Source organism: Atractosteus spatula, chromosome 8, assembly GCF_055471065.1.
Source record: "Atractosteus spatula isolate fAtrSpa1 chromosome 8, fAtrSpa1.hap1, whole genome shotgun sequence".
Lineage (NCBI taxonomy): Eukaryota > Metazoa > Chordata > Actinopteri > Semionotiformes > Lepisosteidae > Atractosteus > Atractosteus spatula.
This window is the reverse complement of record NC_142713.1, coordinates 39,473,472-39,495,705: the sequence shown is the minus strand read 5'-3', so window position 1 is coordinate 39,495,705 and position 22,234 is coordinate 39,473,472. Positions and strand designations below refer to the sequence as shown.

General features: G+C 40.8%; 1 protein-coding gene across 3 annotated transcripts in view; it reads left to right on the top strand.

Moving 5' to 3' along the window:
- Positions 1–22,234, top strand: part of gsap (gamma-secretase activating protein) — a 34,642-nt gene that overhangs the window by 2,115 nt on the left and 10,293 nt on the right. The window contains exons 3-26 of one of the 3 annotated variants that reach the window (XM_088923788.1): positions 134–190; positions 289–358; positions 723–779; positions 2,084–2,172; positions 2,588–2,657; positions 3,198–3,247; positions 3,425–3,529; positions 4,136–4,192; positions 4,402–4,448; positions 4,712–4,797; positions 6,810–6,887; positions 7,401–7,478; positions 8,856–8,948; positions 9,606–9,826; positions 10,352–10,421; positions 10,529–10,611; positions 10,769–10,828; positions 11,263–11,397; positions 12,298–12,356; positions 12,943–12,974; positions 14,360–14,421; positions 14,822–14,917; positions 19,906–19,976; positions 20,845–20,939. In XM_088923788.1, the coding sequence (XP_088779914.1) occupies positions 134–190; positions 289–358; positions 723–779; positions 2,084–2,172; positions 2,588–2,657; positions 3,198–3,247; positions 3,425–3,529; positions 4,136–4,192; positions 4,402–4,448; positions 4,712–4,797; positions 6,810–6,887; positions 7,401–7,478; positions 8,856–8,948; positions 9,606–9,826; positions 10,352–10,421; positions 10,529–10,611; positions 10,769–10,828; positions 11,263–11,397; positions 12,298–12,356; positions 12,943–12,974; positions 14,360–14,421; positions 14,822–14,917; positions 19,906–19,976; positions 20,845–20,939 (1,921 nt within the window). Of the gene's footprint in view, positions 1–133; positions 191–288; positions 359–722; positions 780–2,083; positions 2,173–2,587; positions 2,658–3,197; positions 3,248–3,424; positions 3,530–4,135; positions 4,193–4,401; positions 4,449–4,711; positions 4,798–6,809; positions 6,888–7,400; positions 7,479–8,855; positions 8,949–9,605; positions 9,827–10,351; positions 10,422–10,528; positions 10,612–10,768; positions 10,829–11,262; positions 11,398–12,297; positions 12,357–12,942; positions 12,975–14,359; positions 14,422–14,821; positions 14,918–18,453; positions 18,683–19,905; positions 19,977–20,844; positions 20,940–22,234 lie in introns of those variants that run through there. The other 2 variants (XM_088923789.1, XM_088923790.1) reach the window with 2 other exon arrangements.

Here is a 22,234-nt window from a genome sequence, read left to right as displayed (position 1 = left end):
CACTGAGTTTAGGAATGCTACGAACCCTAATCTTGTATTTAAGGCATAGGTATTGTTGCCAATCGATAAAAAAACAGTTTAGTTCCTTGTCATTTAAAAGTGTTGAATTAACTGTGTCCTTTTGACTTACCAGGGAACATCAGGGACCACTAACATAGGAAAATATGACGCCCAGATCAAGCAGAACAAGGTATGCTCTGAGAGGTGTGTTTTTTCCCTCTCACAGTGCCTGATGTACTGTACAGTATGTAGTGGCAGAGTAATAAAGACTGCTTTATCTCCTCACAGCTTCTGTACACTTTTGACAAGGAGGTGTGTGTCAGCAGCACTTCAGTAAACAAAGAAGAAACGTTGCTGGGTAAGGCCTACTTCTCAAATACTTCAGAGCACCAGAGCTAATGAATGCCATTAATGAGTCAAATTCGTCAGTTATTTTCTTAGTAACTACTGTGTTTTCAACTGTCATCTGTTATTGCCAGTCTCATGTTCCTCTTGTGGATAATGAGACCGTTTGTATGAGCTGAGAGTTTGTACGAGATGCTATGGTTTGTGTAGATAAAGCGCTCTGGCCCCTACTCTACAAGAAATTTGTTTACCTGATTTGTTTTTTCCACTCCATTTCCTTCTGTGTACTGTATGTGCACTTTGAAATCCGATGCTGCTATTGCTTTATTACTGCTTTATTACTCTGAGGTTTTGATCTCATCCCTCCTTTATTTCAGCGGTGAGTGTTGTGCAGAAGGCAAAGAGAGATGCACACAGAGAGCCCCTCAGACCAGGTACTGTACTGTATCTGCAAGCTCGTTTCTATTGTTGTTGGTCAGTGTTGCTTCATTCACTACTCTCTAGCGTAAGCTGTTGGTTGAATAAATGCAAAATGTCAGTTGTGCTTTCTGTATCTGGAAGCAGTCTTTGTGAGCAGGGCTAAACATTATGTCAGTCATAGAGAATAGACAATTCAGAATTTTTTGAATTTTTGATTAAATTCAACTATCAGAAAGACACGGTCCACTTGCATAAAGACTGTAGTGGAAGACAACTTGTGTAGGATTGTGTTTAGCGTGACTTATCACTTATCATTATCAGAAGACACACAGAAAGGTCTGATCCAAAAGTGTATAAGCGCTTGTGTGTAACCAGTTATTTAACTAGTATTTAGCACTGCATACTGACATATTAATGCAGTGCTTTCCACATATGGGGGATCCTAGGCTCAGAATGTGATTAGAGAAGAAAATAAATGTAAAAACATCTACAGAATAACACTCCACAGACACAACAATGGAATGAAGGGGTTTCAATATAATATGCACTGTATGGTGGTAAAGAGTGATGACAGGTTAAAAAATCAGTGGTTATTGCAAATCCATAAAATGCCTTTGGAGCTACTTCAATGGCAGATCATTGCAAAACATACTGTATAGTTTGGAAATTCCCACTTGTTGATGTGTGGAAAGGTTACACCTAAACTAACACATCAATCTGACACCATTCTTGTAATTTTCTTATTGTTATTGCATTTAAAAGAGATGGGTTGTTTACCAGTGGGAACCCACTGTTTCCCCCATTCATTAACACTCAACTCTACAAGTTTTTTCTACTGCAGCACAACAGACACTACTTCCAAATTCCTTCTTTCTACTTCCAATTTTAATGCTCTTCACAACACTACTGTTGAAGAACTACTGTTGTATGTTGACTATAATGAACAAGAAGGGGTTAATTCCACTATAAATAGTAGAAAGAAGACAATATTTGGGCTTTTAGATCTAGCAATAGTCCCATTTCAGAACTGCAATACAACAGTTATTGCCCCATCAAAACAATCACATCACAGCGGTGATCTTCCACAATAATCAGGGAATCTGTGTAGCTTGAAGCAAGTCAAGCGCTTTGTTTTTCACAGCCCCTTCACCACAAACTCCACTGCTCACATGGTTCAGTGTGATTGAATTGAGCATGAACATCAGGCGCAAGTCTAGTGCATTCAGCTGCAATCAGGCTCAGTTTAATTCCCAGTTCGGGTAGTAAAATAGCTTTAGAGATTCCCTAAAAGCTGGAATGCTTCCTTTTTTTCTAACAGATTCCAAATGTATAACACTACTCATCGAGATTCATCCATTAAACAACACGAAAGTCCTGAAAGCTGTTGACTGTCAGATAAGAGTTCAGGTATTTTTCAGATAATTTATTTTTCCTCCTTGTGTGACGGGTGTTTGCTTGCATTCTGTGCTGAATGGAATATCTGGAAAGAGACACGGAATGAGCCTTCTCTGTCTTTCTGAGATTGCAACAGAATTACTGTAGGAATACACATCTTAAAACTAGAACAGTGGTTTTAAATGAGAATGTGGAGTACACTGAATGATGAGGACAGCATATCTGAAATCTAAAGGTATGGATGGCATGGCACAAAGTCACAGGATCAAGTTCATTATTGTCCCGGGCAGGTTCTCATTGTTATGCAGTCTAATATGAATATTGTTTTAATCGTGGGCCTGGCTGTTGTGGTCATTGTTAACGAACTTGACAATTTTCGCTTGAGAACATACAGTAGAGCCATTTCCTCTTCGGTTTCATTTGGCAGTTTCTGTATCCCGATGTAGAAAAGAACCGAGTGCATGAAAGCCACCTGCTGCTGATGTCAGAAGACAGCTGTAAGTACCTGAACTGTGAAGTGAAATTCCTGAACTGGTAAAACCTGAGAACTCCAGGACACCGAGCACGTCTCTGTGGAGCGTGTTTCCTGAATCCTGAAACCTGAAACACCCCGGAGCCAGAATCCTAACCTAGCTTGCTTTTTCCTGACTCTGCTCTGCTAGGTACACAACTCACATCACTAAGACAGTGAGGATGCAATAGCTTCCCATTTCCAAGCAAAAGCTTTTGGACAATCTTAAACTCATCTAAGTTTGTGAGTCGTTCTGCTTTAAATAACATTTTTTTGGGGAAAAAAAGAATCGCTGGTCATCTTATATTTCATTTTTTTGTTTTACCCCTAGTGTTAAGGTATGCATGGAAGTAATTTTAACACATTTATTTGAACAGCACAGTTATTTCCAAAACAACCTGCGGGTTTCCAAATCTACTGTACATAAAGAGAAATCCAGACCAGAGGTGTCTCGAACAATCTTGTAGAAAGACGTTTTGTTTGTGCTTGTTGAGTGGATTTCTTTTTTTACTCTTGTCATTTACAGATGTTGAGCAGTTTCATATAAGCTTGGCCACAGAAGAAGGGTACAGAGTGGTAAGAATATTACTGTGTTCTTGTGGGGTACAGTAATTGCTGGATACTTCAAGTCTTAAACCAAATATTCATCACAATAGCCTGGATACTGTATGGATTTTGGAAAGCAAATGTAGAAATGTCCACTCCTTAAACTTTCACTTTTCCAGTGATTTCTAAGGTGAGATTGTTTTCAAGGTTATTCAAAATCCCGACCGCCTGCCCAAGGAGAAGGTGGCTGAGGATTTCACTTGGGCGCAGTGGAATGTGGACACACAAAGACTCTTCTACCTCACTGTGAAGGTAACCCAGTTCGTCTCCCATTCATTACAACCGGCTTCTGAACGTCAGTGGGTTGTGAAACCAACCTGTTGTCATAAGTTAGTTACTTTAGGTTATAAGATGTGATATCTTTTTGCTTCTTTTAACATGAAGCATTTTTATATTAATATAGAGGTATTTTATAAACTTTTTAAGTCTAAAAAATAAGACTCTTGTAGAGTGTTGTACTGCTATTGTGGTAACAGTGTTTTGTGATATTAGTAGATTTTGAAACACTGCAAGTTTTTTCTTTAAAACTTGAAAGTGGTGTACTGTGCTTTTTGCCTTAACTTATTGCACACACCACCTATACAGTGTTGTGTCTGTTATTTAAGAGTCCATTGTTTAAAGCCTTTTAGAAGAGTACATGTGCTGTGAAATTACTTATTTCTGTACAATTATGTATTCTTTTGCTTAGCTCTGTTTAATTACAGCATTGACACACAATGAATATAATCTCAATCAAACTGCTATTCATTATTTTGTTTATTTTGTAGTGAATTATTAAATAAGTAAATCTGTATATAGTCTTGATTACTTTTCATATAAAGTTGGTGATGGTAATTGTTCAGTCTGTCTTCTCCACAGGAAAAATCACTCCTTAGATGTGTCCAGTTTTATTCTGACCGGATCTATGAAACACTGGTAAGACTGTTCTGCTTCTGTTATAAGTGAAAGAACTTTAGTTTTTCGCTCTAATAAAAATGCATGTTAAAAGTTAGCTTAAAAGCTGTTATCTGACTGTTAACCTAAGAAAAAAAGCATGGAAGAAGTGCCACAATGTGCAGCTGAAAATCAGATGTTGCAGAATTCAGCTCCCTGTAAAACCCAGTGTTCTTGTCCGTTTGCTTCAGCTGGAACTTTCCCTGGATCTTCCTGCCAGTCCGTTTGCCTCTGTGAGGTAATTAGTATGATCTGCCTTGCTATTCCTCTAAACGCCATAGTAACTTTTCCATAATTTATTGCCACTTCATTTATAACCGCTTCATTTTTTGTGTGAATTAAACTGTAATGGTGGGTGCCAGCAGCACACTGCGTCTGGCAGTGTTACAAAGAATTTATTGTGCATTTGCTACTGTATGAAAACTGAATCAAATTAGCTGCAAAATGATTTTAATTACAGTTATTTTGTCAAAATAATAATACTGCTTTTTCAATTTGTAGGTTTATCAACTTTGGTTATGACCATTACAAAGACGAGGAGGAAGCAGATGGGAGTCTGAACCTGGTTGTTTTCATGAGCAAAGCAGGTAAACTCCTATTTCATTTAATGATTTAATGACTGAGGCTTTAAATGGACCAGGTTTAAACAGTTTGAGGCTTGAAAGCTTTACTGAAGGTGGGAGTTCAAGCAGTCAGTGCTCACATTATGCATATGACTTCCTTTTTTTGAGAAAAAAGTACTACAGGTTTAACACAGTGTGAAACAATTCATTCAAAACTTTGGGGAATGCCGAGGGTGAATGCCTTATGGATTCTTCTTGTTCATGTATTTGTTTAGTGAGCACAGTTTTTCCAAAGGGACTCGCAGTTAACAGTTGTCTTATCTTGTGTCGATACAGCATGTTTCAGAAAGGTCTAAAGATGTTGAGGCAGGAAAGTACCAGCAGTGCTCCCTAGGGTCATGATACAAGTCAGAATTAGAGAGCCCATTGAACACAAACAGACATCCAATGTAAAAGGAGTGTTGTTGAGACTCCGACTCCGACAAGCAGCCCACTCAGGTGGGACCTGTGTTTTATACATCTCCCTGGAGGTGGTGCCAAAGATGAGGGGTGAGGGGATCTGTCTGCTTGGAGCCAATGCCAGACTCCCATCACTGGAGAAGCACCTCTCACACAATCTTGTTCAGATCACAAACAACACTGCTTCCCCAGACCCAGAGTGTCCATATCCCATGGGTTCTGTCCTGGATGTGCAGCCACTAAAATAAATACATATGCTGGGGCAATCGCACTGTATACAATATAAGCACTGGAATCTTGTCTTTTGGGTGTTCATGGACTTGAATGCTCACAATCCTCCAAATTACGTGGGTTTCCAAAGCAAAAAATCTAAGAACTGCAAATGCATGTGTACAAATCATTGTGTGAAAATGTTTAAATGTATCCTGGAGAAAGCTGACGAAAATGCATGCAAGGCCAACAGCAGTCTCCAAAGTTTACACACAGATATCATCAAGGCGATCAAACACACAGTAAATACAGTATGTGTAGTTATTACACTGAGGCACTTCTAGTAAGCACTGTCCTGACGGTCCCGCCTGGGCTAATGGTAACTAGCACATTCGCACAGGGATTCAGTTCTCCACCAGCTCTGTGCAGACGAGATCAGGTCGCCTCTCCATGAGACCAAATATCTATCAGTCAGGCAGTCAATCATATCGTTAAGCAGGCTACTTAAGGCAAGACTCTCCACTAGATAAGTGCTCCAACATTTAAGTGCTAAAGGCTACGGCTTACACGCTTCTTAAAATTACGACTTTTTCCCTTAACTATCAAGCAAGCACTGATCCAGCAGGGACTCGTAATTTTCTAAGTATCCCTTTCGCCAGCACTTCTGAAACTCAGCCCTCCGCTAGTCCCACTGCCTGTATATCCCCGGTGGACTCTCTCCGGCCTTCTCTCCACACAGCTCCCCTCCTCTGGCTTTCCTCCTTCTTCTCCACACACGGCAACTGCAGCCTTCGCTACCCCCAAACCTAAGCCTGTCTGTGCTTGTTTTTCTCTCTCTATTCCTTCTCGTCTCTCCGGAATCTGCTGAAGATCCTCGAAGCCTTGCGCTTAGGTCTCGACCCGTCATCTCGCTGCTGCACTGTACAACGGCAAAGCACTGACAAGTTATTTTTGTCAAAAATTATATATCAAGGTTACAAATTTAATTTTTCATGCACATGTAGCTTCCAGAGCGAAAACAAGTAGAGTTAGTGAACATTTTCGAATTAAATTGGAAGGGAGAAAAATTGATGTAGTTCAGCATGTGCCGATGTAGCCCATTTTCTTTCTAGCTACCAGTACGTTTTTACACCTCCTACAAAGAAGTGGATCTTCATTGGAGCACATCAGTCCTGAGGGAATTAGAATGGTCAGTTTAATAGGATGACATTTTGATTAATTCTCTTTGTCTGAAGAATTGCCTGTTGAAATGACCTTCTGCATCTTCTCAGCTTGATTAATAAAGGCTTTAATTATTTGAAAAGAACTTAAGATCTCGTTCCGAACCATGGAAGAACTGCTGCTTCTCATTTTCTTGTCTAATTTAGGAAGCATGTGTGTGTGCTACTGCCAGCCGGTGTGCGCTGGGGAGGACGTCACATACACTATTGCTTTTGTACATAGAGGTAAGCTTCATGATTCACTGTATTGCCATGCAGTAGGCTGGCACTGGCCTTTGAACGCCACATGTCGTTCATACAACCAGGAAGAGGGAAAAAAATGTAATTAAAAAGAGCAGATTGATTTCTTGCAAAGTATCTGAGGTTTTCAAAAGATGTTTGTTCATGCTAGACAGGGGCAACAGGCAGAGAAGAATTCATTTGACTCACATCCTAATTCGGTTTGGACTGATTTCCATTTGCTTGCTGTTCTGAATGCATCAGTACCGGGCACAGGAAAAGGTGTGTGGGAAAGGAGGAGTAGCTTTATGTCCTGTTGGGGAAAAACATCTACCCAGAACTCCATCTAAAAATATGTGTTGGCCTCATTCTTCTGAGAAAGAAAAGCAGAACAGAACCTTTTATGTGTACTGTATTTGAATAACACATATCCATATGAAAATTGAGTTAAAGATTTCAAAGTGCAAGAAGCCACTTCACTAGTGCATTTTAAATTTCAAGGAACCTTTTACCTTGTAGGGTGCAGTAAGACCTACAGAGTTGCAGTGGAAAGAGCTGCACCTCCAGAAAGGACAGACCTGGTTTTCATTAGCCTGGGTGAGTGGTCCAGTGCTCTGGAACAAACTGCAGTCCACTTAGATGGCGCTCATCTGAGTGTCAGCCTCTTAACAGACACGCTCTGCACAGATACATTCAGTTTCAGCTTGTGTGCCTTGATTCCAATTGGCAGTGGTGGAAGGCTGATGGGCAGAGCTGTATCAGGCTATAGTGCACAGGAATATTAATTGAATTCCTAAATATTAAGTGAATTGCATGCGATCACAGTGGAGCACTGCACACAGACAAGCAGGGGAGCGATTACAAATGGCACTGGCCATCTACAAATGGCTAAGAGCTTGCGAATGGTTTTTTATTGCTTCTTGCCTTAAGCAGAAATATTAACAAGATGCATGACAACCTGCACTGAGTGCACTCTGGCTTGCTTCTGTCACAGACAGATATTCTGATCTCCTGCAGGTGTATTTGGAGTAATTACAGATAATAGCCAGGACAAGGAGTGCTGTGGCGAGTTAGCACTGACAAGCAGTGCTAAGAGAGTGCTGTACTTAAAAACACATTCACACTTCATTCAGTGATGTTCCTAGGCTATGGATAAAAAGGAGCTTTGGGAGTTTTTGAAACTTGCCTGCAATGTCATCAGTTTTCTTTCAACTTTGCCCCAAGAGGGCTACGTTTTTGCTCCTTTGTGCTCTGCTTAGTTCATTTTAATTCAGTTTTCTGCTTTTCACATAATTTAAACCAGCAATCTCACATCTCATAAACCAGTAGCACAGCAGTCAGTGCCTGCATGAGAGACATTGCCAGAACAGTTCCCTCATGTGCACTGAGGTGAAATAAACTGTGCGGAAAATAGCCAATATTGTTTCTGAAACTGATGGTCAGTGCACTTGCTATTAGAGCCGAACAATATTGCAGTGCGATGAGTAATATCGAATAGGACCATAAGGCTTCTAAATGATTAAGTGATTATTGAAAAAAGCACACCGATGCCCAGTCTGTAGTAACTCTATCAGTAGAATATCCTTTGTATTTAGTGGTCAAATTTAAGTAAGAATCACTTTCAAGCCAAATTTCGCATTATTGAAGGCTACTTCTGAACAGCTGAGCGAACAGCCCATATGGATTCATGATAAACATGTATAGCAAGTAGTCCTCAATAGAAACAAAACCTTTATTTCAAAATGTACTAAAGGTTAAACAGTTTAAAGTGTACGTGTCATAATAATGGGCTAAAATATACTTTATTACAATGGGATGTAGCACATCTTTAAGTATCCCATTGAAAATGAAACAAGTCAGATATTATTTTGCAGGTTATCTTTCCCGCAAATGCTTAATGTACTGATTATACTGATCTCTGAATAAGGAAAAGCAGGATGTGCTAGCTTACATTATACAGTATTTTCTTCACAGATTACTATATAGCTGTATGTCTGCCTGGTCACTTCCTGCACTTCATCAACATAAGGCAGCCTGACTTGCTTTGCCACAGCCTCTTCCTGACAGGTAAGACTGAAGGACCTTTTAGAGAGCTGTCACCTTCTTAGAAGAGGTGTTTTTTTTTTCCTTCAACCTGGAGCCACCAATAAATGTAGCCCGCATGCTTCTGGAAGGTGAGAGGAGGCTGGAGCTCTCCAAAAAAAACATGTAAACACAGGGACAACATATGAGATGAGGACAAACCAGGGCAGTGTGAAACCCAGGAACCTAGGGCTGTAAGAAAGCAGCCTAACCGTCAAACAATTTTGTAGTTCCAGTTACTCTGCTTCTTTTTGTTGGAATTCAATATTTTTGTTTCACGGTGTTTCACAGTGTATCACCCAATTTGCAAAATATTTAAAGACACCTGTCTGACTGGGGCTTTTCAGCAGTTCTGTTTAATCCTGGCTATCTGTCAAGTCTTTAGCAGTGGCGGTTTTGGCCACGGCAGCTCACTCTGCTATGAGAATGTGGGTGGGTGCGTCACCTTATTAGGGAAGGAAAAGCAACAGTACGAGAAAGTGCCAGAAGATTCTGTCTCTCAGATGAGGTTCATTGCGAGTCCAGAGTGTGGGCCCCAGTGGGCAGGAAGGTGTGTCGTCTACAGGGTCTGCCTGAATGTATGCAACATCTTTTGAGCATTAGAGCATAGCTCCCAGCTTCTCTGACCTCTCTCTGTTCCAGGTGAAGATGCCAGGCTAGGCTCATTAGGCCCCGGCAGCACAATCCTTTCTCTGCCTGAAGCTATGTTGCTAGAGGTGCAGTCAGGGACCTTGTTTAAAGCAACTATATCCAGTTTGCTCCTGCTGGAGTTCCTGTGTAAAAGCAGACTGGATTGCCACAGGTTGGCAGCTCTGCACTGTGCTGTCACTTACCTCACACCAGAGACAGACGTAGAACTGCAGGTGAGACACAGTAGCAATGACCTGAACTTCATTCTACTGTATGTGTTTGTGGAGCCTTCCTCTTGCGTAGTCAAATTAAATGCGCTTTTTTTTCCCCCTTCACCATGTTCCTGTCGTCTGTGGATTTATTTTGAGCCTTTTTAGATCTAGAATTACAGTAGGTGAAGTCAAAATAGATTCCACGTCTCAGTGCAGTGTAAGCTAAAATATGGTAAATGAAGAAAAGGAACAAAATGGATCTTCCCTTCGTCATGAAAGATGGTTTGATAGAAAACTGTTGTCTGTCAGTTGAGGTGGAAGAGAATTTGTTTTCCTTATTGTGAAGTCCCTCATTGGAGTTCAGCGTTTTTCTATGAAGTGATGACCATTGTGAGCTTTGAAAAAATAAAATGAGCAGCCAATGTTATGAAACAAGTCTAGCTCTCACCACACTGTTTTTACTTTGCATTTAAAGCTAAATAACAGAACCCAGATTGGTTATTTTATGAGTAAAGGCTACGGTGTAACATGGCTTTTCTGTTCCAGATTATACACTGGTTATGTGAAAATGTGATGAGCTTTGACTCCTTTGATCAAATTCAAGAATTTATTCTAGGTAAGTATCATCTTCTTGGGGGGGGGGGAGCATATATTCATTAGCATTATGTTGATGTGGGAAGAGGGAGATATTGATATTCTTTTTTCCTTTCACTGCAAATGCAGCATCATTGTATAGAAGAAGTCGCCAGCAGTCTTTCATTCTGGATAGAGTTCTTCCATATTCATCGCTCTCACACTGGGAAGAGGTGAGGCCTGCTTCATTCATTAAGTGTTGCTGAGACAGCCATCAGGCCGTTCTTCAGCGTAATGCTACTGTACATCCGGCGTCTTCGCCAGCAACCTTGAGATGTGTACTGTCACACAGCACTGCTGGAGGGTAACCAGATGTCTGTCTCTCTAAAGGGAGTCCCTGGAGTGACCTGCAGCACAGAACTTCTCTTGGAGCCAGTCTTCAGGGGAAAGGTCAGATCCTTCACACAGCAACTTATTTGCACTGTATGTTCTGCTCCTAAAAACATTGTAAAGTGGGGAAAATGTTCCATTGAGCTGGAATATTCAGCTAAGCTGGAAACTATCTGAGCAAATGACTGTAGAAACTCAGTTTTGAGTAGGAGAATGCAAAGCTGAAGGCCAGGGACTGATTAGGAAATGCTGTGGTGTGGGAGGGGAGATATACACTCCTGACCAGTAGATGGCAGCAGATATCATGGGGCGGTAAATGGCAAACTTGAGACTTAAAACTGCAGGCAATTTTCAGTCTAAGGCTCATTTGAGTTTGTGTCTTCTTACTCCATTCGCATATGATAACAATTAAGTTCCTCACTCTGCAATACAGTCTGCAAGAATTTCACACGTATGCTTTATCTAAACTGCTTTGACACGTTTTGGCATTACAGGTGAAAAATCTCAAAGGGTATTGGGAAGAACTGCACTGCAATATAGACTCTATCAAGTACTTCGAAGCTGTCCCAAATCCGCGATACAAACCCGCTCTGATCACCAGAGACTGGAACAGGCTGTGGGCTGAAATGGTAAGAATAAAAATGGCAAAAGATTGAAGCTACTGGATGTAGATGCTGAATTTATTTTTCAGTCTGTTGTGTGGAGAAACTGGGTGTGTTATTTTTGATTGTCACCAAGGGAAACAGTCTAGTCCACAGTGCTCCTGCTTCTCTTGAAAGGATGGATCACTTCTTTTTTTTGCTTCCCTTGTATGTTTTATGTGACTCTGTTCTTTTTGCGTGCTGAGGGATTCTTGTCAATGATGTGAATGACTGTGCACACTTCCTCTCTTTCTTGAAGAACTTTTGTCATTTGTTTTAGAAATAGGAATCACACCCCATTTTTCCCTCAGATTTGGAACCACCAAAACATATTCAGTTATTTAATAACATTTTAATACAAAATAATGTAATGACAAAATTGTAATTTATATGCTCTTTTAAGTGTCACAACTGTAGTTACAGTACATTAACTCAAGCGTGCTGCATAGTTAAGCAGAATTTTCAGACTGATGATGGATGTACTTTGACAGGAAAAATAGGGTGCTATGTGTTTAATTCTTGACCTATATCCAAAATATTTTTTGCATTTTTTTCACACTCCTTTTACAGAATGAACATTTATGATCACACGTGCTCTGTGAAAAAAGCCTGTTTGATTACAATGTAGTAGAAATATTAATAATCATCCTAATAATAATAACAATAATGAAACAGTAAAACCAGGTTCTCTGTACTGCAAACATATTTTGGGAACATAGAACAGTCAGAGCAGAGATGATAATGGAAAGAAAAATGTGGTCAAATTCAAAAAAATATGCAGTGCTTCTTAGCAGAGGAGAAGGAATGCATTAATAGAGTTTGCTAAGCAGAGAGCCTGAAAGACTAAATAAATGCTTTGTTGTGTATTGAATGTGTATTTTTTTTCAGAATTCTGATGAAAAGAAGCCTACCAGCTACTTGCGAAACATTCAAGAGAACACCAAGAAGTAGGTGGAACAGGCCATGTGCAGAACACAGTGTTCATGTTGTAGGTTGTGTATGGAGGACAAAAACAGCGATTTGTCGTCTTGTACAGACTCTTGTGTTCTAATCTAAGTAACTCTGTCTGGCTTATAAACATGCAGTCACTTAAAATGATGCTCAGAATGAATTGAAAAACAAGTAAGAAGTGTTATTCTTTTAGCAATTAAATGATGGTATCATTCAGAATCTTTAGATAATTACTGTGGCTTCATTTTTTTCTGTCAGTTTAATAAAAACTCCTGTTTCCTTGCGCTCACAAGGGCTGACAGCAGTTCTCAGTTTCCTGGGTAAGAAAAGTGCACCCAGCTCTAGCATTTTGAGAGAGGTAACATATCTAGAAATTATTTGGACCGTTTTAATTTGCAAAACAAGTCTTGCCAGGTGCCCCGTGTTTTTCGGAATCTGTTATGCTCAGCTCCTTGGCATGGCTCTGGAATCCACGGTCAGGAATGTCTGTGCCTAGCTGGAAAATGCCCACGCAATGAGAGAATGTTGTTGTTGCGTTCTGAAATAATATTTTTTTTTTCTTTGTTTTCCTCCTTCTTTTAGGGTTTTGTCTATTGTGGACACCTGGCACTTGGGTAAGGATACATTAGATGAACATACTGTACCTTCTCAGAGACCCAACATGCGAGTCATTTAAAATTGTCCATTTCCCTGGCCTCTTGGGGGGGTTATTCCTGGGATCTGGCATGACTCGGTTATTGTCCTCCTGGTGCCAGTCGGTTAGGTTAGGTCTCCTTTTCAGGCCATAAAGGCCCTTGGGGAATGGAGGGCAAGGGTCACTATTTTTCTCAACCATCCAACACTGGAGGTGGAGGTGATGTGGTCAGCATCACATTCCAGCCGGCCTATTACCCCCAGAAAGATTAACCCCTGGTACTCATTTGGAAAGCAGGCTGGGTGGACCTGGGAGCCCTCTGGAAGGAATAAGAGCAAGCTACATCACTTGCCCCTACCTGGGATTGAGCCCAGGACCTTCCAGTCAGGAGCTTGACGTCTGAGCTACCACGGCTCCGGTGCCAGTCGGTAATTAGATTAATATTGATCATTAACACGCCCATTAAGATTGTTCAAGGGATTGGTTGGTTTCTGAAGCAGCTTTCCAGCACCCACACAAGGAAGAAGCTTAGACTTGATAGTTGATTTGATTTCCACTGGCCAATGTGTTGGAAGGTGGGTGTGGGTGAACATACTATTAGGCAGGTACTATAACTTGTTTTGCATGAGATATTCTTTTGAATACTGCTACCACGGCATGATAAACATTATTTTGTTGAAAACGATCGGCCATAAAGGTCTGGTGGGCACTCATCTAAGCCAGTTACCTGGACAAGTGCTTGTTTTTGAATATGTGGCTGCTCACAGATATTTGACAAGCTATGTAAGGTCTGTATTTGAATGTTCACATAGACTGTCACATGTTGAGGTTTACTGTCTTGCAGTTTCTGTGTAAAACGCAATAGGAGTGGAAAGTGGAAAATGTATCTCCTCTTTTCAGTTTTACCTTCTGCTTGGGGATGCAGCGCACTGCCTGGTGGTGCTTGTGAATGTTTTTGCACATTTACTGTGTTAAGTTAGGCTAATTAGTTAGTTTTGCTAATCATGAAGCAAAGACAAGGAGCGTTCTTGATCATGTCAGGTAGGAACTGGAGGCACCTCCTCTTCGCGGTGCCTTCAAGACCCTCATCCTGGATCCAGCGGCTCGTTCTCAGGCCAGAAGGCATCAGGATCAGTTTTTTCGTACGTGCCGCTTCGTGCTCACTCACCCCTGTGGCTTCGGGGCACGCTGGTCTTCACCCTGCTCGGCAGCGTTCTCTTTGCTGTCGTGGTGAAAGTTGAATCGGAGCACCCCGTGACTCCTGAGCTCTGCTGTGACTAAAACACTTGCTCAAAGAAGTTTCAGTTAACAGGGTCTGTGAGAGGTGCTGTCCCACATTCGTGATCTTCTCTGCTTGCTTTTCAGATAAGAGGGTGGTTCCTCTCTTCCAGGAGGAGGATTTCCAGCAGAGGGCGCTGATAGGCCTGGTAAGTCATCCAGTGGAGCTACAGTACGTTACAGTCACAGAGAATGCGGAATCCTCCAGAAATCATGTAATGTGGCACGAATGGTTAATGCTCGGGTACACAGTTGTGTTTCATGATGTTTAAGGGATCAGGATTTACATGTGTGCTGGATAAAACTTTTTTTCTTAAAAAAAAGAAATTAGCACAGCTGTGTCTGGTGTACATTACTGCATAAACTGTACTGTAGTTTTTCTACAGTATATTGTGATTTACCAGATAGGGTTTCTCTTTTATGCTGCTTTACCTGTCTGTCAGAATTGGGTTTTGTAAAAGTAAGTAAATAATAAGTAATATCACCACACCTTGAGGAGGAGACCAGTTATGTCGTGTATTGTTTTGATAACCTGTTCTTTTCACTCAGATGGTGGACAAGCTAAGAGATCATATCAACAGACATTTAAATCGTCTAGGAAAGAAGAGGATCGACATGCTGGTTGTTAATTACGTGGCACAAGTGGTGTGTATTGCACAACTGAATCTTTTCGTATGCACTTTCATTTGAAAACCACAATTATACATTTCCCCTCTTGCTAGTACATAACATCCACTTGATCTGCTTTGAAGCAGCAGAAGTAAGAAAGGAAGGTGTTATTGGCCAAACTTGGGCCTCTGACTCGCACAGTTTTTTCTGGATATACTCTGGGTCAGAACTGAACAACAGGATGCCTAGGGAAACGTTTGCGGAAACCGTGTGTCATTACGCATTCCACCTGCTCCTGCGTCTCCAGAAACAAGGTGTTTCGTGGAGTAAAACAAGCTTTCTGAAACAGCATTTTCCATAAAGGTTTCGTTTCTGGCCCATCAGGTATAACTCGCCAGCGTGTGAGTTGTTGATCATGTCACTTTTTGAAGATGGAATTTGTTTAGAACTCTGCAACTGAAAACAATTCTGTGTTTGTAAATTAAGTAACTACAAATAATTTTACAAAGATGTCTGCAATTTGTTTTTGACTCGCAGAATCTAAATGACCCATTTAGGCCATTGTGGTTCAGTGATTGTAGCTCCCCCTTGTTTGCACAGCTCTGTGAGCTCCTCAAGGCTGAAGTGTAGCCATCAGTGCTGTCTCTTTTAGTATGACAGCATTTAACTTCATGTTTGAACAGCTGGAACGATCCCTTACTATTGGATCAGTGTTTCCTGAAATCATTTTCTAATAAGGTTTCTGGAACAATTGTGACGAAATGTTTTCCTGGAAACAGTTTTTCCTGTGTATGCAAGTCAGCCTAGTCTTTTTCCAGATATGATATATCTTAATATTTGAAAAGTACTCAGTTAAGCTCAAATGGTGACATTGAACAGAATTGGGTCAGTAACCTAACCTGGCTTATTTGTTCACGATATACAGTACAGTGCAAGACGATGAAGTTTAAAATCCATATTGCTAACTGGAAATGCCTGAGGTATTCAAGTATTTATTCCTGTGGTATTAAAGCAGCCCGTTTCGTGTTGTGGTATTACCATTTAAATTTGTTATCTGGTTGTTTGCATGACTGCTGGACAGCCTTTCATGTCATGGTCCTCTCACATGTATGTCACACGGTGGCAGCAATTGGATAAACAGGAATGCTGATAGGCTCTTGGTGAAACAGAGCAAAGCAGCCATTAGTTCAGTGGAAGTGGTCTTTTATTTACAGAATGCAACAAAATAACCAAAACACAAGCCTTAGCTCCTCTTTGAGCTTTTAACTTGATTTCTTTATGAGCCCTTTCTGTGAGCTCAGCTGGGAAGCTAAGATGCTTAATGGCTCCAGACATTAAGCCTGCCCCTGAGACTCCTTTCAGAAATGTTTCACACAAATGTTCAGCAGTTGTTTGCTCCATTATTTAGTTAGTTTCTTCTTCTCTCTCCTGCCCTCTGTCTCTAGTTCGCAGATGTAGACTGGCATTGGAATCCTCCTCTTCCTAATTTTATACTGTCATCTGACCAATTGTGTTACACCATTTGGTCAGGTGACTTAGGGTGGCAGGTCATTCCCCACAGCATTTTCGGGAACGCAGTTAAGACAAGAGTCTCCATCTTGTCTGAATCTACTGTCTTCTCACAGAGGGTTATTTTGTTTACTCATTTGTTTTTCAGTAGACGTTTTTCTCTCATAGTGATTACTTTTTCCAAGTATCTCAACCTAAGGAGATCCCTGTCCCATCACATGCTGTGATGTGGGTTAATAATAATACAAATAGCTGTCACGCGTTTCCAAGGGATACGATTAAGCAAGGTTTCCTAGTATTAAATTTTAATTCTTGTCACACCCAGTTACAGGATATCACTTGAAATGGAAATATCTGTGAAAGTTTAACTTCCTGTTTTCAAGAAGTGTGAGTACAACAGGATGTGCAGTGTTAGCTGTCGCCTGCACGTTTTAGTGTACCATTTCCAATGCAAAACTAAATCAACCAACATTTGTTCTGGGTTGCTCTTTTTTAATTTTGTGTTCTAAGTTGTTGCGAGTTGAAAAGCAGTCTTTAGCATCCCCACGAAATGATTTGTGCCTTTCAGGTTTGCCTCCTAATATTACCAGACTTCACCAGACTTATCTGAAGGAACTCTTGCATGCTCGTCAGGCAGGCCAGACACTACTTTCAAACAGCAAGGGGAAAACATTCTAGCCAGGGGACAGCTGAATGGTCCTGCGAACCCATTGAAGTCATTGTTGTAGAAAATAGAAACGCAGCCCTGCGTCTCTGCGGAATATGAATATCCCCTGGCTGGTACTCGCCCAGGCCTGATGGTGCATCCCCATGCAGTATTGTAACAAGGGCCTTCTCGGCACAGCCCAGATTTGGACCAGCGGTTTCCATTTTGTAAGGAGAACTTTTGAAGAAAAAAAGAAAATGAACTCGTTAGTATACTTTCCTCTTTTTAAGGTTCATTTCTTTTCTCTAGATTCGAAAGAGAAGACAGTGGCCCAAGCCAGAATAAACAAATGTTTTTTTTACTGAAGGCTCAACTAAAAATTAGTAGTAGACTGAAAATGTTCAAATAAAAGCATTTAGTGGCAGGATGGGATGTTATTGTTATGTTATTTTGCCTGTAGAGCAGAAAAGGTGCACATGGAGTCTCCCCCAGGCCTGCAGCAAGGGCCCTTTGGCTATAGTCCTTCTTCTCTTGCCTGAGGCACAAGTGGGTTTACAGTATATACTCTGAATGATATGAACCAAGTCCTCCAGTCAAACCCTGACAGCAGCTATGTGTTGACCACAGAGCATTGACCGCTCAAACAATCTGATTGGAAAACGTGACAGACAAAATAATTGGAAATAGACAAAACAATCTCCCTCTTTTATGATCATAGCTAAATGCAAAAAAAACTATAGCTAGCTTCATCATAGGAAAAGGTATAAGGTGAATTATGAGGTGAAGGTGAGTACAGTAGGAATGTACATATTATAGGTAAAGAAATAAATTTATATTATAAGTGAATAACAGAATATTACTATTTAAAGTAGGTTTTGTTATAAGTTATTAAATATGTTAATTGTAAAATTCAGTTTTAATTTACACAAAAATATTTACAGTTTTCTGGGGTTTTAACGCTCACTAGCTAGATGCTTTTAATGGATGAGCTACTTGCGAAGTCTCACAGTGTTATATGGCCAGTCTGAAAATATTGCAGCATGTGGAATTTGTTTTTCTGAATCTTTTTTTTTTCTAGTGAAGTACTGAGCCTGCTTTTTGTGACTGCAAGGCTGCTTTTTTTAGGCTGAAATGTAGTTGTTCCCAGATGTTCACATAATTTCTTCTCTTTGGTAATGTCCGTATGTGTCAAGAAAAACAATGCAAACAGACTGTGATGTGATTCCCTTCAATGCGGTGCATGATTAAGTACAGTGCTTTAAGGAAACGACTACACCCAGAACTATTTTTCACGTGTACATATGATGCCAGCATTTTGTAGTTATGACGTTGTGTGGTTTCCTCTAAAGTTTTAAAACTTTTTTTGTACTTTGCAGCTTTTATTTACAAACATGTAGTTTTTCATTTTCTATCCCAGGTGTGGAATTCCCCATTGTCATTCTGCACAAGTCAGCAGCCTCCTTCTCCAGCTCTGGACAAGCTTGGGTGTGAATTGGAAATCACACATAGGTCGCAATCATACCGAAGACAGGCCGGAGATTCATATTCAGAGTCGCTACTTTAATTAGTGTCAATGACTTTTCTGTGGTGGCCTTTTCTGTGTACATCAACAAAGAGAAATATTTGCACTTGCATATAAGCACGGGAGTCCCACAGCTTTTCGCAAGAGCAGATTGGATTATAATTATCCCAAGTGCATTGTTCCCATCCCACTGATACTAGACAGAAAGCCCTCATCTGTAAAATTATTTTATCCATCTGGTTATTTACTTATTTTCTAAGCAACATCAGCTGATGTGTTGAGGGACCATTGTTATATCTTTATGATCAATCTCTAAAACCAGAACACTGGGCTCATGTCCCAAATACCTTGTTTAAGAAAGGATTTTTGATTGTGTCATTTCACATTTGTACATTCTGCTCAGTGGAGGATTCTGCTATGAACCTGGGTTCGAGGGGCCTGGTCTGTTGGTGTAGCTGGATTCTGCTCTGTCTGGGGGGTCATGCGGTGTGGGTTCATAGCAGGGGCTTCATGTGAATGGTCGTGTTTAAAATCTGGCAGTGGCAGAGCTGCACTTGTCTCTCACGTCTAGAGCTCTTCCCCAGAGATGATTTTTATCCTGTCTGACGGGCAGTCTTTACCACCAGTGTTACATTGCTGATTGCTAAAATTCTACCTGTTAGGGGCTGACAGTCTGTTTTCCTTTTTATAATTGAAGTTTCCCTGCCATAATGTTCCCCACCCCAAGTAAGGGTTTTTTTGAACTTGAGATATTTTGAGCAACTTTCTAACCCACAAAGTCTCCAGTTTGGAATTTCCTATTACTGCGACACTATTACAGTATATACGCTTTGACTAAAACACAGTTAAACAATATCATATTTGCGTACTCAAATAAATATTGCAACATTGCGTCACTTTCAATTACCGTTTATCCAATTCAGGTTCAGATTAGGCTGGAGCCTATCCCAGGAAGCAATGGTGCAAGGCAGGATACGCCCTAGATAGGCCGCCAGTGTAGCACAGGGCACAGACACCCACCAGGACCGATTGATCTATCCACATGTGTTTGGACTGACGGTGGAAACCCACTCAAACACAGGGAGAGTATAAAAACGCCTTGCAGATGTTAGACTGTGCTGCCCTCAGATGAATATATGATGGAAAAACTTCTTAGCATAGGTTTTGCCAAAAAAAATAGTCCTTTTGAAAAGCTGAAAATCCAGTAAAAGATTAAATTCTGGACTTGCATTCTAACAAAGCATTGCTATTTAGGCTTGGTAGAATCTTCCTACACCTCTACTGTGTGAGTGAATGAGTGGACTTGAAGGATTTTGAGGGAACTTGATCTGTTTCTCCTTTTTCTAGCTGGAACTAACCCGACACATTCTGGAGACTGTATGGATAAAGTATAACCTGAGCTCAAATGTCCTTTCTGTGTAAGTAATTGTTACTCTTGCTTAATAAAGTACATCTGAGAAACAAAGTTACAGTTATTGGCAAGATGATTGATTTCCATTGTTTGTTGGTAGATAGAAAAAGTCCATACCCAAGCCACAGAGGCTCATCAGGCCAGAACTATTCTTGGTTTCTCTATTGTTAAGTGGACTAGTCAGCAAGTTAAGTCTCTCCTGCCCAAATAGGACACTGTTTTTTACAAGAATTTCCCTTTAGCGATACTGGTCTGCTCTTCTACAGCTGGGAGGACTGGAGCAACTGGGGTAGAGTACCTCCAAGGGCACAAGAGCAGGGTCTGCAGCAGGGACTCGAACCCACAACCTGTCAGTCATGAGTCCAAAGACTTACTGCACTACACTACCCTTTTAATAGGGGAATAGAAAAATGTATTATAATAGTAATATATTTTGGAATGTTTTACTACATACTGTACAGAGGTCAACTTTAGGTGTTGGAAAAAAGCTGTACGATGTGGCTGAAAAGAAATTATTTTAAGCTTTCATTTAAAATATTATGCTTACTGAAAATCTCTTGTCAGTGTACTTGACTTTCCACTCTGCTGCAGTTAACAGTGCTCACGGTATGGTGGATCAGTGCTCACTTTGCTTTACAGAAGCATCTCGTTGTGTGGTTTATCGAAACAAGAGTACAAAAAGTACTGGATCGAGCAGATGTTAACGCACACAAAGTAGAGCGTTGTTTATTTATTATATTTTGAGGGTCCTTTCTTTCTATTTAGTTCACTTGTGTGGGTGATTAGTCCCGGTCTCTGCGGGGGAGGCCAACAACAATCTGGAATTTAGTGCTCCATCTGACACTTTGATTTTCCATTCTCTTTCACTGCCCTAGCAAAGAGCGGGGCAGCTCTTCTGAGTGGGCTGTGTTCCACCTGATGAGCCGGATTTTGGAAGCAGCCAAGAGTCAGTGTCTGCCTCTGCCTCCTGGTAAGTGGTTCTTTGCTTGTGTGACGCGTATGTGTGAAATGTGCAGGTTAACCCTGTCCTCATCAGCACAGGAGATGGGAGTCCAGTCGTAACCCCCCCCCCCCCCCTTCCTCCACTTGGATTTCTTTCCCTTGTCACTTTTGTCTTCCTCAGGACATAAGAGAGGCTGTAGAGTTTCAGCATCATTCACGTCACTTACTGACTGGTCCAGGCGTCGCAGGTTCAATACTCATTCATGCCACTAGCCGACACTTTCACGTGTCTCGGGTTCAAGCCTGGACAATGTCACTAGTTGACTGTGACTGGGCTTCCCCAAGTGTATTGGCTGAACTGCACCGAGAAGAGGGTGGGACTAGTCAGTTAGGGCTCCCACAACCCTCAGCAACAAAGTGACTCCAGTGGACTCCCTAGGTACGAGCAGGCTTGTGGTGCTGTTGGCGAGGGATGCATTTAGAAAAAATTGAAATTCCAGAATAGTGAAAAGAATAAAAAATAACTCTAAAGCATGAAAATATAAAAAGTCTGATGTGTGGAAAATTGTGTAATTTCTGTCCATGGAAACACCTTCCTCCTCATTTTTTATCATTGCGAAAATGTTTTTATGTGTTTCTAGCCTGAAACCATGGAAGTTATTGTGGGAATTTTAGAAAAAATGTATTTTTGGATGTTTGTCATCCCTAGACGCTTGGCGCGAGGGCAGAGTGTGTAATCTGGGTGTCTGTGGAAGAGTCTCGGTTTGTGTCCTCGTTTCTGCTGTGAGGTGTGAAAGAGACACCATCTCTCTGTGATATTTCTGGCAAATTGGTCCTGTGCAGGAAAAGCATCTTCTGGCAACATATCTGAGATGATTTGTAGACTTATTAAGCAGTTATTGATTATTTGATCCATTGATTAGTTCAGAGATAAAGTGTGGTATCTTTAAGACACAAATACCGGAGACTGCTGCTTCTTCTTCTAAACTTCTTCTAAGTTTTTTTACAGCTGGAATTGATACTTAGCCAGGTGGACTGACTTGAAAAACATTTTTTTATTATGATCAGAGTCCCCGTAATGGTCACAGATGACCAAAAAGGCTGGAATAACATTGCAGTGACTCTAAATCCAAAACTGAACATTCGGCCTAGTTTGAGGTATTAGGACAGCTGTTGGAATTCCTGAAGCATCCCCTTTTTTCATTTTGAATACATCTGAACATAATTTATAACTCAAGAGCACTTCCTATTGAGTGACATAAATAATCAAAGAACTGGCTCACCAAGCTGATTCTGTCAAACACAAAACTTGACACAGTTAGA